The 19,126-nt window shown below is 40.1% G+C and overlaps 1 protein-coding gene across 3 annotated transcripts in view; it reads left to right on the top strand.

Annotated features, from left to right (window-relative positions):
* The window catches only part of CPVL (carboxypeptidase vitellogenic like), an 83,658-nt gene that overhangs the window by 48,165 nt on the left and 16,367 nt on the right, over positions 1 to 19,126 (top strand). For all 3 annotated transcript variants that reach the window (XM_067561992.1, XM_067561993.1, XM_067561994.1), the window contains one exon: positions 1,322 to 1,495. In XM_067561992.1, the coding sequence (XP_067418093.1) occupies positions 1,322 to 1,495 (174 nt within the window). The remainder of the gene's footprint in view (positions 1 to 1,321; positions 1,496 to 19,126) is intronic.

The following is a 19,126-nucleotide window of genomic DNA, read 5'->3' on the forward strand; positions in this document are numbered from 1 at the left end:
GCCCAAAACTGGACACAATACTCTAAATGCGGCCTTACCAATGCCAAATAGAGGGGAATAATCACTTCCCTTGATCTGCTGGCAATGCTCCTCCTAATGCAGCCCAATATGCTATTAGCCTTCTTGACAACCAAGGCATACTGCTGACTCATATCCAGCTTTTTATTCACTGTTACCCCCAGGTCCTTTTCTGCAGAGCTGCTGCCTAGCTCGTCGGTCCCCAGTCTGTAGCTGTGCATGGGATTCTTCCTTCCTAAGTGGAGGACTCTGCACTTTTCTTTGTTGAACCTCATTAGATTTCTTTTGGTCCAATACTCCAGTTTGTTTAGGTCCTTCTGTATCCTATCCCTACCTTCCAGGGTATCTACCAGAATTACTGGTTTATGATCCCAAATCCCTGGTAAATGTGAGTTGCACTTGTATGCTTTAACCACATGTGAAATCTCACTTAGAAAACTCCTTTACTAAAACTGGGAAGATGATTAGTTTTGAGATTGTGAGAAGAAGTTGATGCTCTGAATGGAACTATCTGAGAGAGGAATAAACTACCATTCTCTCTTGTGCATACTGTTTTTGGTACAATGTCAGATGTTTGCATGCAAAAACTATTTTATGGAAATGGCCAGTTCAGGGGATAATGCATATTGGACTCTGCATTTTTTTTAATACATACTGATATTGTATTCAGTGGTTTAGATTAAAGCCCGTGAGAAGGTGGAATTTAAATCAGTTTACTAACTTCAATTCAAGCAAGTAACCTCTATTTCCTATAACAGTTTTTAAGTATTCTAGCATGTTGAAATATAAAGGCAGTGTGTACACTGGCAGAAGCTGTAGAACTGAACTGAAGTGTTCCAAAGCTAACGTTAGACTTACAGTCTCCCAAATGCCTGGTGACACTTTAATTAAAAAAAAAAAAAAAAAATGTGATCTCTGAACTTTCCATGTAGCTTACTTTAGTAAATCAGTGAGACATGACTGTGGCTCTGCTATTTCAGCCATAACCATTTTATAGCCTTGAAAAATCTCTTACTTCTCAACTGTATTCTGTAAGAAAGTGAAATTCTCCAAGTCCTTCTATGGGCCGGTGGGGAGGGGGAAGGTGTTCCCTCATCTGAAACTAATACAATCAACCATGTCAAATTATTTCAGTACTTCAATGTTAAAATTGAAATTGTGTAGTCAGTAAATATGGTCCTCCTTCATGTAGTACTTCGTATGCTGGGATACAGAACCTCTGAGGTGTGAATTGAGAAACATATGCGTACAGTTTTGTTTTGTTTAATGCAGCTTTCCCCACCCACATTTTTCCTTGTAACAGGAGCCTGATGACCAGGAATATTTTGGAGAGTTTTTATCACTCTCAGAAGTGAGGAAAGCTATCCATGTGGGAAACCTTACCTTTCATGATGGGTCCACAGTTGAGCAGCATTTGCTTGAAGATGTGATGAAGACAATAAAGCCATGGTTGGCTGTAATTATGGATCATTACAGGGTAAGAAAGTAATATCTTCTAACTTCCTATCCTGGGGGTATATCTTCACTATAGAATTAACCCAGGCTTTTACCCCAAACCTGCTCCTGTCTGTGCACACAAACCTCTGACTTGAGTTTGGTGCTTTCAATCCAGGCTAACTGGCCCATCCAGGGGTCTAAGCTAAAGTTCAGATGCTACTGTGACTTCAGGCTGTAACCCACCCGCTTTGCAGTGGAGATGCTGTCTATCTGGTGCTGATAGCCCCTTGGAGCCTTCCCTGGAAGAAATCAGAAATAGCTTGGTATCAGGAATGAATAGATGAAAGTTATAGTTGTAAATTTTTGGTAAACAAGATTGTGTCTTGGTAAGGAAGTAGAAATGTTCACCCATTATCTGATCTCTGACAATGCTGACTTGTAATAAGGTGAGCAATAATGCACTTAAAAATACAGTTGGGAGTTAACACATCATGATTCATTGTGGGGGATGTGTGAAGAAAAAAGAATGCCATATGGTAATTGGTAGTGATAGGAATGGGGGCCGACTGGTCTTTAACAGAGCATAATAACGTGTAGATTAAGAGTGTTTTCTCACTTGATGTTGGAATTGTATCAAGAATGCCCACAAGCATTATTTGTAGCACCCACTCTATTCTTAGGTAAGCCATTATCGTTTTTCCTTTGACAACAGGACATCAATAACTAATAATCTGATTAGGAAAAAACATTAAAATCAAGCTTTTAATGCTTGGTTTAGCCTATTGAAAAGTTAAGGGCCCGGATCATCCATTATGGTTGATGGGGATGGCCCAGTGCAGTTTGGGAGAGGTCAGGGTGAAAAGGTGGTCTTTATGTTCCTCTGTTCTGAGCTAGTGCTATGCTGGGTCCAGTCCTCTGGCCTTGTATATCAGATTTGAAGGCTGCTCTGAAGTTGCACTGGCTGACAGCAGCTCCAAGGATGCAATATGGCCGGCAGAGATCAGTGTACCATAGGCATGCTCTGGCCACACTGGTTATGTTGAGAACAAGAGCTAGGTGGTGGCTGGCCTAAGAGCAAAATAGCTTCGTGACAACCCAGGGTCTGGGCCAAGATTCTTAAATGTGTCTATGATGCCAAGGGATGTAAAAAAAAGTGCAGATTTCTTATGAAAATACAGTAGTCACTTTGCTGAACTCGCCCGTCTGAGGTAAGAAGGACTTGTTACAGAACTTGTGAGTTTTTCAGTTTTCTAAATAGCATTGAGCATTTTTCAGCTAGCTGCTGGGGGTTGCCCATCTTGCTACAAAGTTAATATGGCTTGTCACTAACATTGTGGGTACCCTGAAAAGTTTCTAGTTTGCTTTAGTTGAACAACAGAAACTCACTGTAATTTTTAAAAATATAATTAGTTTGACTTCCTCTCACAAGAGTCTCATCACTGACACCATGAATGAATGATGTGATACTATTTTAAGTATTCTCTGCTACAAAACTTCTCAGCTTCTGAACTTGTGTGCTGATGAGGAAAATGGCTTTGTCCCTTATCTTAAATATGAACCCACCCTCCAAGATCTGTGATGGATTGGGATAGATTGTTTTATGGAATGAGTGCACAAAGGGTAAATGTGTACTTGCAGAAGCAGATACAATTCATTTAGGAATGCAAATCCTGGGTGGAACAACTGGCCCAGGCTAATACAGTGGCCAATACCATATGCTCCAGAGGAAGGTGCAAGATTTCCTGTAATGTACAATTATGTAATGTCACTGGGTTGGCTGCTTCCTATGTACCCCCCTCATGGCCTTGGGTCACACTACAGGCAGGCTACCTCCGTTTTCCCCTCAGTGGGTTCTTACACAAATGCCACACACTTTTTCTTGACCATTCACCTCCCCTTCCTGGGGAGTAAAAGGGGCTGTCTGAGTTTATTCATGTGCAATAAGCTCCAAAATAAAACTCAAAAGTCCCAAACAAAGACTACCCATTTCCCCTCCTGTCAAGTCATTCCTGGGCTTTTCCTGCCAGTAGGCTCAGTCCCATATCCCAGGACTCTTTGTTGGAGTCTGCTTACACTACGAAGACACTAACCTTCCTTCCTAGTTTCCTCCACTCCTTTGGCAGGCCGCTCCCAAGTTCTACCTTCCTGGAGACTCAGCTTTCTGGTTCTGACCTCCCACTCAAGTTCCCTGGTGTCAGGCAGAGTCTTCCTTGCAGGAGCCTTTCACACTCCCTGCTGTTTCCTGAACTTCCCCTCTTTACTGCAGTGTTCCTGCTGCTCTTTATAGAGAAACAGCTAATCTCTCACAGAAGTGCCTCTTTCAGTAATCAGGGTTGGTTATCCCTTCAGGGGCAAGCCTCCCTGTTACATGTAGTAATTTTCCCACTTTTTTTTTTTTTTTCTATTCCTAGACAGTGATCTAGCTTGAAGCATGAATACTTAAATCCCTACATCTAATGAAATGGTGGATGTTCCCATTATCCATATAAATGTCTAATACGTCTAAATCTCATTAAGCTCTTGGCCTCAGTGAGTTCCACAGGTGGTTTAGGCATTGGTTAAAGTATCGTTCTGTTACTCTTAAATGTGTTGCCTTCAATTTCATTGGTGATCCCCTTATTCTTGTATTATGAGGAAGGTAATTTTACCTTCTCTATACTCATCATACTTTATATAACACTGTCAGCTCTAAATGAAATGTCATTCCTACTCCTTGTTTTCTACCTCTTGGGGAGATTTTTTTATACATTAGGTCCTTAGGTATTTGCTTTTCAAATTCTTTCTTATTCTCTTAATTCCCATCTTCTGTATTATGTGCCATGGCTTGTTCCTTTCACTCGGGCTGAATTTCTGTTTTCTGAAGGGTACTTGTGTGTCTCAACTAACCTCCAGATAGTTTGCCATAAAACCAAACTGCTTTTTTCTGCTTCCTTTTTTTTAGTTGTGTGCATACCTTCTGTAACTCTTTTACAGAAGCAGCACTTGGGGTTACATAGTTAGTTTTGTTCTGCTTAAGAAATGTAAGATTATCTGTTCTACAAGAACTACTCAACAGGTAGAGCAGGACAGGCAAAACTGGTGAGAAGGGTGCAGTTTTAGTGGGCAGGGAATGTGAAGGTCTGGAGCTAGGGAAACTAGTAGCCAGCCAGTATGTTCTGCCTTGAATATATTTCTTGCTTTAGAAGGGCTACTGGAATTACTGGATAAGTTCATAGAGGATAGATACATCAATGGCTATTAGCCAGGATAGGCAGGGATTGCTGTTTGCCAGAGGCTGGGAATATCTGATGGGATGGATCATTAGATGATTACTTGTTCTAGTCATTCCATCTGAAGCACTTGGCATTGGCCATTGTCGGAAGACAGGATACTGGGCTAGATGGACCATTGGTCTGACCCAGCATGGCTGTTTTTTATGTTCTTATGTACTGGTAAAAAGTGGAGAGAAAGCAAAGTTATTCATTCTAAATGGACACTTTTTCTTCATACTATACTCTTGCTGGAACACCATATTGGTAATTTCTGTCAACATATTTATTTTGATAGATTGCTGTTAACGAGAGAGAGAGCTCAGATGCATTGGGAAGACTCTTGACTAGAACAGCTTACAGTTTAGAATAGTAAAGTTGAATGCATCCTCATGGGAAGCAGAATTTCATGAATCTCTTGCTGTTTCCTCTTTTCAGATTCTTCTCAGATATTTAGCATGTTCCCGAAGACTGAAATGAGTTTTGACTGCTATTTCCTATTTTTCACTAAAGACAAAGGCTGCAAAATCTCATCTAAAATATTTTCATTACTTGAAAATTAGACAAGCTCTTGATTTGTGTGGGTATGAGCATTTGCTTGACTATGTATTAGGGTTTTGGCTCTAATTTCCCCCACTGCTTGCAAATAGTGGGATTTTATCAAGCTGTCTTGTTGCTGCTTCAGTTTTGGTAACTCTCCCCCTCCCCTCCGCAGCTGTTTAAGAATTTAATTGAAATGTTTACAGACTTTTTTATCAAGCTTTTGCCAGAAGATGTTTTATCTTGTCACTTTTAAGGAAATATACCAACAGGTTCAGACAGCGAATAAAACATGGCAAATGTTCAACTTGGCCATCTTTCAGTACTCTACTGCAGCATTAGTTCCATTATTCTTATTGAAAAAAGGGAAAGACCTCAGGAATGATCTCATGCATATTTAGTCTTTAAGCGTTAAGATGTTGGCTGCTGTTGTTATCTTAATTGAAATAAGAGATGCACTGTACACGCAATTTTTCAAAACCGTATTACTGGATGAGACAGTAGCTTCTGAGAGTGACATTCATTTAGGGAACTGTCCTGTTAGCAAGATTTTTGAAGATTACACGGTTGCCACTTGTTGATATAGGCACAAGGGTAGAATAATCAGGACACAATGTAGTGCAGTTGCTATGCAGAACAAGAGGCAAATTTCTTGTCTTGTGGTGTCCTAATGTCTGTGAATCATATGAACTTTATATTTCTGTGTCAAAGAGTTATGGTGGGCTACTTTTGGCTCTGAGGTCTCCTGGCTAACAGTCATTTTGCCTGTTGGAGCAGTTATTTGGGGAAGATTAGCTATTATGTTTCGTAACACTTAATTGTCTGGTCTTCACTTTCCATCTTGATTTATCCAATTGGGACTTGAGGTGGCTGATGAAAGCATTTGTTATATTTAGATGTTGTCCACTATTCTCTTACTAGAGCCATTTTACAGAGGATGCAGTGCTTGTAAGTGCACTTGACTACAGATGTGCAAAGATATGTAAACAGAAATAAAGTAAATCATTAACTCTTATTTTTGTGAATATGTGGCTCTGGGAAGTTGTTGTACTACAAGGAGGGAAATGTTAATGAAAAGGTCAAAGGATATTAGTAGTAGTCTTAAATGTTGGAATCTACATATGCCCCTATCCTCTCCTCAGTTCAGGACAAATTGCAGTGCCGAAAGCTACTTTTCCTTTAAAAGGTGTGTGTCCCCTCTCCAGGAAAGGACTACTGCATCTACAGAATAACAGTTTCATCCATTGGTCTGAAAACACTTGCAAAGGTGGGCAAGCATTATTGTCCTCATTTTGTAGATGAGGAAACTAAAGCAGAGATGTTGTGACATGCCCAAGGTCCTACAGCTACTCAGTGGTACAGTCATAAATAAAACATAGCTTTACTGAATTCTAGTCTGGTGTCTTATCCGCTGGGTCATGCTGCTTCCATTACTTTATGTATTCATATGAAATATTATATGGAATGAAGTTTACTGTTTTAAAAGGAACACTTGGAGCCCAGGAAATGCCAAAACTAAGGCTGCCTACATGGCCTTAATTATACCTCCATGTACATTTGCATGACTATGTTCTTTAATTGCATGATCTCATTCATTACACATTCTGCACTGCTGAGGGCTCCAATGTGGTTAGTGGAACAGCAGCATAAATTCTTATTGATCCTGTGATAACTGCAAGTAGAATATGGCCAAAAATAAAGCACAGGTCTGAATGACTTCTGTTCTGCTACGCACTGTCCAAGCTGTATACTGAACGAGGCAACAGAGTCTGCTGAAAGAAATCGTACGTGACCAGGCAAGTATAGACTCTATCATAATTCTCATATCCAAGGAGGCAGAATTAAGAGTCTGGTGGCAACATTAACTTTGCTTACTGCCAGGGTGGATTGATTTAAATCAAGGCGATTTAAATCCAAGAAAATCATTGATTTAAAATCAAGTTTCCCACTGATACTACTTCACATATTTCTTAAACAATGGTGCAAATGTGATCACTAAAACATATTAATTTACAACTCAATACAGCATTTTACAATATCTAGGAGGGTATACTTTTGTGAAATTTTTAAGATAACTTGATTTTTATTAATTTAGGACATTGTACATAATACTTATTACCTGTGTCAAGCTGCAGATGCAGCAGCAGTACATTAGGAATGCTACAAACTAAATCACACACACAAACACAATAGCACCTATATTTTATTAAACTAAATCTTAAATGTTACATACATTTTTCACATTTGCAATTGCAGCAGGCTTCTGAGTTGCCGGCTGATGGCTGTCCTTAAACTCCTTTTTTTTTTAAATTTTCAGAGTTTATTAACTCTAACAGACAATTCATCACAACACTAAATGTACGCTGTCCTTATAACTTCTACAACTAGCTCTCATCTTTCCCACTCCCACTGTCACTTTTATTTATAGACTGAAACAGAAATATGAGTTTTCCTGCTTTTTCAACTCCCAGTCGATCTCTTAGCTTTGAGTCAATAATACCAAATGATGAAAATATTCTCTTGTTCCTGCAGAGGAAGTTATTGCTGTGAAGAGTTGGCTAAATAACTGAAGGAACTCTGTTTCAAGATGCCTGGCTAATGATTTCCACCAATTCAGGGGAGTGACTTTATTCAAAACGTTCTCAGTAAACATGTACCGTTTAAATGGTTCTACTCCAGCCCTGAAATTTATTATGACTGGCATAACTGAGGAGTGATTTTGAGATGCCCAGGCCATGGCAGCATCATCATCTTCAGAAGTTAGGCATTTTCTTTATATCTGGGGTCGAGAATGTTCACAAGAAAATGAGGTGGAGTTAGTGCTTCTTTATTGCCTTGCAGTTTAATTTGCTGGTGAGGTATTTCTTTCTTCAATGTCTCTTGAAGTGCCTTCCAAATTTCGACAGCATCAGCAATGCAGCAACAATTTCTCTGAAGTTTGTTTAAGGCTATGGATATAGGCTTCAGTATACTGAGCATATCCTCTACATGAATGCCTCTTTAATCCAATGTTAGATACTTTTGGATGAGATACTTCCATCTATTTTATCACGGTTTTCTTCACAAAGTTTTATGAGAATAGGCCAGTTCTTAATAAATTGTTCAAAACAATCAACCACAGAATTCCATTGAACATCTTGAGGGAGAATTAGTTTGGATTCTCCTGCTCTCTTCAGTGAAGCTGAAGCAAAATGGTTGTAATGGAATTATTTTGCAACTTCAACAACATTTTCTTTTATTCCTGGAGAAGACATACTTAAGTCTTTGGCTAAAAGATGCATTAAATAGGCATTGCAGCCACGTGTTATTAAGAAGCATCCTTCCTTTTCTTCTTCTAAGTATCTTCTCATCTTTACCACATTTGCAGCATTGATGAAAACAATGAAAATATTCTCTGTGCCTTTAAGACAGTGTCTTAACTAATTCCTCTGCCTTGCTTGACCCAGCTCCCTCACCACATAAGCAGAGAACAACAATAGTCCTATCCAGCCTGTTTTCTTTGTACACGTGGCTTTAGTCTACTGAGAAACTGAAACTGAAAGCCCAGAACTTTCAAGAGGCAAGAGCTGATAATTAGGCTGCACAGACTAGAGCCATTAATTCATTTTTATGAGACTGTAGGTGTAGGTTTAGCATGTTTGTGATGAGATTTTATTGTAACTATTGTTTTTTAAATGAGAGAAATTTAGTATTTCATTGATTTAAATAAAAAAATTTAAAAAATCTGATTTAAATTTTAAAAAATTCGATTTTTTTTAAATTAAAAAAAAAATCATGAATTTTTATCCACCCTGCTTACTGCAGTAGAAATCCAGTAGTGCCTTCTGTTCCAGAATCTCATAGCACCTTGTAAGCATTAACTATTCCTTATTTCAATGGTGGTGTGTTTCCCACTTTCAGATTGGGGAGGGGAGTAAGGCAGAGAGGTCGAGACTTGGAGATTATTTCATGGAAGGCTGTGGCAAGACAGATTAAAGATCCCAGATCTATTGATTCCCATTCTTATGCTTTAACCAGAATACGTTTTTCTTGATCTTTGTGAATGTTACAAATCTTTTTTCAGGGCTGAAATTCACTGTCTTTGAAGGCTCATGCTTCCAGTTTTGTATGAGATGTTTTCAAATAGGTATTCTTTTCAGATGCACCCTTCTCATCATCCAAACTTTATTTGCTGTGACACGTGATTGTTGGATGCCCTTGATATTGTATGCACATGCGGTGGGCACTTAGAAGATTCTCTTGTCAACAGATGAACTCATCCATCTAATAAACTAGATCATAATGAACTGAAACATGTTGAAACTAGAGTGGAAAATGGTGATTGTTCTAATCAGAGCAAGGATTGCCTCGAAACTATAGGCACTTCCTGTTGCCAAGACATTGTGCAGGTCCCTGGAAACTTTGTAGGCCAGTGTTTGAATATTGTTGTTCACCTCTGAACAGTTACATTAGACAGGTGAACTTGCCTTGGGGATAGGTTTTGCAGTGTTTGAGTTCATCTCATCAGGAAATTGTAGCTGTAAAGTTACATAGCGCTGTCTCTTATTGTTACACAGCTCATTAAATCGTAGCTAATTACATCTTCACTCTACCCCAGAATTCAAGTCTTAATATTTCTCTGCCTAATTAGCACATTGAAAACTTAAAATCCATACCGTTGTGCTTATTTTATTTGCTTATTCTACACCAAACAATAAAATTTGGATGTCACTTATTCCGATTAAAGGAAAACTGCACTCAATTTATTCAGTTCAGTAGCCTGAAAGTTCACAAAGCAAGTGCTTATCAGTTAATTATTAATCTGAAGTGTATTTGAATTGGAATTTTTGAGGTCACTATGCACTACTTTAATTTGCTAAACATTTGCCTCTTTATCCTTTTGCTACTTGTTGCAGTTCTCACTCTCTGATCTCTCATCTCACACTCTCATCTCATCTGTCCATTTAGACAGTGTTCCTGCACCGAAGAACTTACAATCTTTAAATCGCCTATCATAATTTTGGCACCATATAAATATACTGGGAACAGTCAAGCTATGTGTCTCTTGTGACAATGGAAGAGACATTTCAGATGTATATGGCAAAACCATATGAGAAATTGATCTCAATGGGAATTTCATTTTGAGGATCACATCCATATAGTTCATTAGAATCCTTTGGAAGTAGTCTTCCAAGTCCAGAAAGATCTTTTGACAACTCCTAAACTCAAAACTGCACTGTATTATATAATGCGTTCAGCTTAAAAGAATAACATCTAACTTGGACACTTTCAATAGAACTATTTTATTATGTACAAGTATCTCAAGGTAAAGCAAAGAATCATTGAATTAGTCATAATTACATGTTTATTTGCTACAGCAACAGTATATGAACCAGAATGTATCACAATTTTATTTGTTATTGTAGTGAGTTTTTTAAGATGTGAAATATGCCACACTTATTTTTATCCTAGCTTGAATTCTTAGCCTCTGCTTTCCCTTTAAGGAAATGGATATATTTTAGTCATGTATTAATGAGAATGAAGCAGATAAAAGAATCCTTCTTACTCTTCCTGTATATCCTTTTAAATTGGCAGTATTTTTTAAATAAAACCATTAGATTTGAAAAACAGACATACAGATCTGCTATACAAATTTTCTTAGGAATTAACTTAGTCTGGACACTTGGAATTGCAATTTGTACTTAAATTGCAAAACTGCTGTCTTTTGACCCTAAGGGGTATAGAACTTTCTGCTTTTCAATATTCTCATGATCATTATTCAAATTTGATCTACAAAACCCAAAACTTCTTTTTAAATGGATTTCCATTTGGTACATTTCTTAGCTGAACTTCATCTGCTAGTTTTCAATGTAATCTTCCAATTTTCTTTGAAAGAATAAGTATGTATGCTAATGCACATTTGCAGTGTGTGTACTTCATTTTTTACTAAAAGTTGCTACTGGTTAAACTAGATTAATTGTGTTCAGAATATCCTGCCTGCCAAATATCTCTCTTTTAAAACACTATGTGTACTTGTATAAAGTATTCTAGATCGGTGCTGTGAAGGGGGGGGGAACCTTAGCACAAAATTACAGCTCAAACTAGATAAGTAATACACAGATTTTAAAAATGCAGTTAGAGAGCATGCATAAGGCAGTTCAGACTTGTTGAATTAAGTATTTGAGTTATGGTATGGGTTTAGAATAATTCCTGTGAGGTCAAATAACCTGATGCAGTTTGAGCTCTGGGCGAGCCACATACTTTTGGGTTGGTCATTACGTGCTCCTGGATTCAGGTAAAGTCTACAAAAATTGAGAATCTGCCTTACAGCAAGATGAAGAGTTCACTAGATAGAGAGCTAAGACCTGTCTGTCCACAGCCATTTACATCCACTCCCTTAAGATTTAACCTGGTGGGATGTTTTTGGAGCTCAGTATTTCAGTTTGGGCATATTATAAAAATCTACGATGCAAGAGTCTGACCACTAGGCTAGAAATGACAGTGTACTTTTATTTTAGCTTGCCCTTAAACTATTCTCAGACTGAATCTCTAATAGAATATGGCAATTTGCACATGCAAGTTGATGCCATATTTTAATGGCTGGATAGGAACTGCTGACTGTCATAGGATGATCTTGGTATGGTTCTTCCTGCTGAGGTCTCGAACCCCTGGAACGGTCTTCCCATGGAACCAATTGTAGTGTGTCTCTGGCTTCTTGCAAGGCAGAAATGAAGGCATTTTAAAATTATTTCTGTTTTATTATCCTGATTTGTATTGCAGGTGTACTGGGAGAGGGTTTTGTTTTTATTTTGCATATGGGATTTATTTCAGTGGATTGTTTTATCTGGCAAACTTTTGTAAATTTACAAAATGTTTCAAAAATTAAAATGTATAATTATTGTTCCCTGTGGTATATCATCTCATAAGCTGTAGATGTTTCTGGGTCCTTGCTGAGTGGGTGAGTTGAGTCAAACTTGCATCTTTTTAAGGAAGTCCTTATTTTTTCTCTTGTAAAATCTTATTCACATAACTATCTTATTACTCAGAAGACTAAAGTCAGCTTCTGTTGAGTGGCCATCAAGTGTGGCTGTTGTATTATATTTATCTGTTTTGTAAATTCTTCTATCTTAAAGCATTTTACAAATGCTAATGAATTAAGACTCATAGGTATTATGAGCCTCTCAAGATAGGTATCATCTACATTTGGATGGGAAAATTTTGAAGGGTCAAGAAGAAGTTAAATGATCTTGGGCAAGGTCACACAAAGACCCAGTAGAACTCTAAATGTTTTCCTGATCTACATAAGACTTGCCTAGTCAAAATCAGACTGCCACCACCATAGCATCCTTAGCCCTTACTGATGTAAAACTAGATACAGTTTTGTGAAGTCTGACCCCAGATCACCTGCTTAGTATTGTGAATAGTACTTGCAGGACAGTTTTATTATTAACACCTAGTCATTTCAGATTTGAGACACACATGAAGTGTCATTCTCTAGCCATCAGCAAAACAAATGAGACTTGTAGATTACATCTGGAATAAATCAGGCTATGTTCCAAAATCCTAGGGAAAAGCTAAGATTGCTTCGTTTGACTGTTTTGTACTGTAGCTTGGCTGATGTCCTTTTCCCTCCCTCTGTTGATTGATGGTGAAGAATTGTATTTCTGTGTAGCTCTGCACAGGAATACAAATGTTTTGCTCTGTCTTTGCAGTTAATCACAGATTGGTTGTTAATTTGCATTAATTTATCAGGAGCTAGAGGTCAAAAAATCATCTTTCAGACCTATTTATTTCATTGCTTGTTATAGTCCACAAAAAAAGGAGGTATGGTGGAGAAAGGACCATTTAACAGGCTTAATACCTAGTGCAAAGACTGTCTGACAACTTATGGCAGAGCCATCAAGGGTCATAGATGTTAATGACTCTCCCCTATTGGAACAGTGGGTTTTCTACTGGTAGGGCCATTTACTTTGGGTGATTCTACACACAAACTGAAGGGGAGGGGCATGTGGCTGGAGCTCATAACTCCCCCATGAAGCACATGGGCAATATGGGGACAGAGAATGTTTTAAAAGGTGACTGGTTCTCTAAGCAAGGGGGCTGACCACTGTCACATGCAAGAAGATAGAACTAAGGAATGCAAGAAGGGCTGCCTGGTCTAAGGACACACTGACCAAACCCAGGACTGACAGGAGGGATGAGATCAGATGGATTTTGAGGGTGGGGCAAAGGCAGCATTTGGGGTTTTGTTTTACAAAGATTTGTAACTCTGTAGTGCACTTTAAGAGGAATAGATTATAGGGCCAGAAGGCACAATTATGATCTTCTAATCTGGCCATAGGACTTTCCTGAACTAACGCTTGTTCAATCTAGAGCATATATATATATATTTTTAATCTTGGCTTGTACTGAGCATACTAACACAAACTGCGCATGCTCAGTAACACTGCTGAAGCCGGTTGCCCTCACTCTGCCCTTCCACTATTGGCAGGTACAGGTTGTCTCTGCTTTCTCTAGTTTCTTTTTTTCTTACTATCAATCATTCACTTCTGGGTTGGAACTGGTGCAGACCCACCTAGTCTGGCTGTCAGGTTGAGTCAGAGAATAGAATGTGATGCCCTGCCTAGTATGTATCCATCCCCTGACTTAGTGCTATTTTTAAAATCTGATTTCTGATATGAATAGTCACAAGCAGAATTTTAAACGTTGACTTCAATTAATATTCTGAAATAGTTGTATAAAACCTTAGTTTTGGAAAACTTTCCTACCAGTATACTCACGTCATAGAATGGTTAGTGGAAAGCACAAAAAGCACGAAAGGAGTGTGAACACAAAGTAAGTGTATGAATCCAAACAAATACATGTGTATAGTGTTTTTTCTGCAATACTTGACGTAGCTAATTTTGAGACGTGCATTGTCTGAAGTGTATGAGAACATTGCCTGTGTTTTCTTCCTTTTTCCTTGTAAGGAAAGGGAAGAGAGTCTGAATGAGGTGCAATTGTATGGACTCTGGTGAGGGGAAACACTGAAAGCATTAATTATGGTACCTATTTGTCTTCTATAACTCGAGTTTTGGAAGATGCTGCATGTTTTTTACAATCTGTTTTCTTCAGATTATATAGAATTTACCTTGCAACACAGCAATTCCAGAACCTGAATTAGAAGCATGTCTTGGGATTCTGAAACATAAATACAAGACTTAATTGGCATAAGCAAATTTTTGCTCTACAGGGACTCTGTTCTCCTCCACCATCTGGAGGCTTGATGAGAGGGGAAACCTTATTTGGAGCTAATTTTTTATCTATCATGCTCATCTCACTAGAAAAAGGAGGGAAATGGTTTTCACATGCCATGAAAATTTTAAACCTTGAAAAATTTTCCCATCCTGAACTGGGATGAAAAGTTGAAATCTCATATTTTCATGAACTGAAAATCTAAAACAACAATTTTGGTTTTGGTCAATCAAATGTTTCATTTCAATAATTACAAAATATTTTAATTAGATTTTGACCATTTTAATTTAAAAATAGTAATAGCATTAGCTAAAATTTTGAAACAAGAAGTTTTTTCAACTAGAAAAATGAAGTTTTTCATTTAAAAATGTGAAAATGAGATATTTCAACCATTTCTAAACTTTGTCAAAATTTTCGAGTTGAGAAATTCATCAAAAGTAACTCTTTTCCATGAAAAGTTTCAGTTTCAACAAGAAAGTGTCAAACTCCAACTATTCCTAATACAGTCAGAGGCAGTCGTCCAAAAGTAACCAAAAAGTGTTGCAAGTGACTTAGTGTATTCACTATGTGTGGCAGTTTCCAATTGCAACCTATTGAAAGCAGGCTATGACGACTCAGGTTTCCTAGATTTTACAACCCAGTGTACTGAGAATCTGCTTCTTCGGCAGTGCAATTACAGAAAGTATGAGTAAATGAGAAGTACAATAAATGGGACTGGCTTTGTGTTAATATTTGTATGTTCTGATCAGTCAAATTCTGAGATATAAAAACTAATTTATCTAAATGCAGTTTGCTGTTACTGCTACTCTAAATTAGCTTTCAAGAAGTTACTTTTGTCCTTGGTGTCTAGTTTGGCTTTAACTTAATTATCCAAGGAAAAAATTTTGGAACATTTGTTGATACAATTCAACAAAATTCATTATTGTATGAAGGCAAATAAATATAATGAACCAAATTGTACAAGGAATAAACTACTACATGTTACAAGAGTTGTGATGAGTTAGGACTCTCCAGCAGTAGAATGAATAAGTATGCAGCACTTTCTTGCAGATGTGTTACTAACTCGGCATCTTTTGGGGTATTTTGGTTTGTGAATATGAAAGTGTTCAAAATGGAGATAGATGGCAGCCAACTGGGATCATTCCACAGCCTGAAACATCTTAGGCTGCTGTTGAATTATTTCCCCAAACCGGAAACCACAAAATATTAGACAGTAAGGTCACTAGATCATTGGGAAAGGAGCACAAGCTTGTCTGCAAAGTATTATGATGTCCTGTAAGTGGGGCAAGCTATGGTAACGGAACTAGCTTAAAAAAAACCCAAAGGAAATAAGACTGACTAGCCAAGCACAACTTTCTCTGCGTTAAACAGTGAGCCTGAAACAACTTCCAGCTGTTTCTGTAACTTTGAGACTAGGAGTATTCAGGAAGATGTGACTTGTGTTCATGGTTTGGCCAATTACTTGCCTCCCCAAGGCTAAAAATTAGAAGGGAATCTAATGTTTTTTTATTGCCTAACATGTTTAGAATGGAGACAAGAATCATGCCTGGCAGTTTAGTTGTCAAAACTATTTATTCCAGGGGTTGAGAAGTTTTTTCAAAATTTCATTGCATATGTTTAAAGGAGAGAAAGCTGTATATTGTTGTAAGGCACAGATTATGTTTTCGGCAGTTACAGTCTAAAAGTCTGTCATATTATTCAAAGGAAACTAATTCAGTGAAGTATTTGCATGAATGCTCTTAGAGAACTATCTGAACTGTTGAACTAACAAGTTCCTTAACTGTAGATTAAACTACAGTAGCTTTGAAAAATTCTGTGGGTAGGGGTCCCCGCCCTAAGATTAGGATTCTTATGGGCAGGGAACCTGGGGCTAGGGTTAGGGTTCCTATGGGTAGGAGACTTGGTGCTAGGGTTAGGGTTCCTATGGGAAGAGGTCCCCGCCCCTGGGTAAGGGTTCCTATGGGTAGGGGACTTGGGGCTAGGTTTAGAGTTCCTGAGGGTAGGGGACTTGGGGCTAGGGTTAGGATTCCTGTGGGTAGAGCTCCACGCCTTAGGCTAGGGTTCCTATAGGAAGGGAACTTGGGGCTAGGGTTAGGGTTCCTATGGGCAGGGGTCCCTGCCCTAGGGTTAGGGTTCCTATGGGTGGGGTCCCAGCCCTACGGGTAGGGTTCCTATGGCTAGAGGACTTGGGGCTAGGGTTAGGGGTCCCCTCCCTAGAGTTAGGGTTCCAATGGGTAGGTGTCTCCATCCTAGGGTTAGAGTTCCTATGAGTAGGTGTCCCCACCGTAGGTTTAGGGATCCTATGGGTAGGGGAGTTGGGGCTAAGGTTAGGGTTCCTATGGGTAGTGGTCCCCGCCCTAGGGTTAGGGTGCCTATGGGTAACGGACTTGGGGTTAGGCTTAGGATTCCTATGGGTAGGGGTTCCCTCCCTAATATTAGGGTTCCTATGGGTAGGGGTTCCCTCCCTAATATTAGGGTTCCTATGGGAAGCGGTCCCCGGCCTAGGGTTAGGGTGTCTATGGGAAGTGGTCCCTGGCCTAAGGTTAGGGTATCTATGGGTTAGGAGTCCCCGGCCTGGGGTTAGGGTGCTTATGGGTAGGGGACTTGGGGATAAGGTTAGTGTGCCTATGGGTAATGGACTTGTGGTTAGGGTTAGGGTGTCTATGGATAGGGGTCCCCGCCCTAGGGTTAGGGTGTCTATGGGTAGAGGTCCACGCCCTATGGTTAGGGTGCCTATGGTAACGGACTTGGGGTTAGGGTTCCTATGGGTAGGGGTTCCCTCCCTAATATTAGGGTTCCTATGGGTAGGGGTCCCCGCTCTGGCGTTAGGGTTCCTATGGATAGTGTTCCCGGCCCTAGGGTTAGGGTGTCTATGGGTAGGAGTCCCCGCCCTAGGGTTAGGGTGCCTATGGGTAGGGTTCCTCACCCTAGGGTTAGGGTTCCTACGGGAAGTGGACATTGGGCTAGGGTTAGAGTTCCTATGGTTAGGGGATTTGCGGCTAGGGTATAGGGTTCCTATGGGTAGGGATCCTGGGGCTAGTCTTAGAGTTCCTATGGGTATGTGTCCCTGCCCTCGGGATAGGGTTTCTATGGGTAGGTGTGCGCGCCCTAGGGTTAAGGTTTCTATGGGTAGGGAACTTGGGGCTAGGGCTCGGCTTCGTATGGGTAGCGGTCCCCGCCTTAGGGTTAGGTTTCCTATGGGTAGAGGTCCCGGCCCTAGAATTGGGGTGCCTATGGGTATCAGACTTTGGGTAGGGTTAGGGTCACTGTGGGTAGGGGTCCCATCCCTAGGGTTAGGGTTTGTGTTCCTATGGCTAGGAGTCTCCGGCTTAGGCTTTGGGTTCCTATGGGTACAGGTCCCTGCTGTAGGGTTAGGGTTTCTGTGGGTAGGGGACTTGGGGCTCGGGTTAGGGTTCCTATGGATATGTGTCCCCACTCAACAGATAGGGTGCCTATGGGTATGGGACTTGGGTTCCTATGGGTAGGCATCCCTGGCCTAGGGTTAGAGTTCCTATGGGTAGGGGCCTTGGGCTAGGGTTAGGGTTCCTATTTGCAGGGATCCCCGGCCTAAGATTAGGGTTCCTGTTGGCAGCAGACATTGGTCTAGGGTTAGGGTTCCTATGGGTATGGTTTCCCGCCCTAGGGTTAGGGTTCCTATGAGTAGGGGATTGGGGCTAGGGTTAGGTTTCCTATGCATAGGTGTCCCTGTCCGAGGTTTAGAGTTCCTATGGGGATGGGACTTGGGGCTAGGGTTAGGATTCCTATGTGTAGAGTTCTCCGCCTTAGGGTTTGAGTTTCTATGCGTAGTGGGCCTGAGCCTAGGATTAGGGTTCATATGGGTAGAAGTCCCCACCCTAGGGTTAGGGTTCCTACTGGTAGGGGACTTGCGGCTAGGGTTAGAGTTCCTGTGGCTAGCGATCTCGTCCCCATGGTTAGGGTTCCTAGGAGTATGGGACTGGGGCCTAAGGTTAGGGTTTCTATGGGTAGGGGTCCCTGTCCTAGGGGAACCCAAACCACGGGCTTTTCTGCAAGGGTGAGGAGAAATGCTGCATTTCCCCTGTACCTCACCCAGCAATGGAACAACTTTGAGAAAAATTCTGTGAGGGAATCTTAACAGTTTTCCCTTCCCCTAAAGAGAGGAGCGTCCGGCCTCTGATTAGCCCTTTCTTCCTTGGTCCTGTGGCCACAGAGTAAGTTTCTACTGCAAAAGTCTGGAATAAATCTCACTTGCTTCAGCAAGCCAAACTGCTAGATGTATTTAATATTAAGTACCTGGCATCAGTCAGAGCACAATTTGAACATGTCTTCAATCAGACTTTATTTCTGTTAAGTGTGGAAGGCAGAATGTCTTTAATACAAGCCCCGTTACTTAAAAGCTGTCTTGTTGCCTGTCTGCGTCACAGCTGGCTTTCACATGGAGGACTTTAATGGACCCTAAACATTCTCAGAGTTAAGCTGACATCCTCACTAGACGCTGTGTGCCCTAGATGGCTAGTGATGCAGGAAGAATTGTAAGGCTGAGATGGGGCAGAGCCCTAGAGCTGGATCTGGCATATCTCCACCACCATTAAAATGTCTTCTGAGTTTCTCATTTGGGAAGTTGATGGAGTTTCTGTGGCTTAGTACGCAACTATCTAGTCTAGTACCTGTTTGTGTAATAGGGCCTAAAA

Source organism: Emydura macquarii, unplaced genomic scaffold (genome assembly GCF_026122565.2).
Source record: "Emydura macquarii macquarii isolate MOO-44397 ecotype Brisbane River unplaced genomic scaffold, CSIRO-AGI_Emac_v2 contig_2422, whole genome shotgun sequence".
Classification (NCBI taxonomy): domain Eukaryota; kingdom Metazoa; phylum Chordata; order Testudines; family Chelidae; genus Emydura; species Emydura macquarii.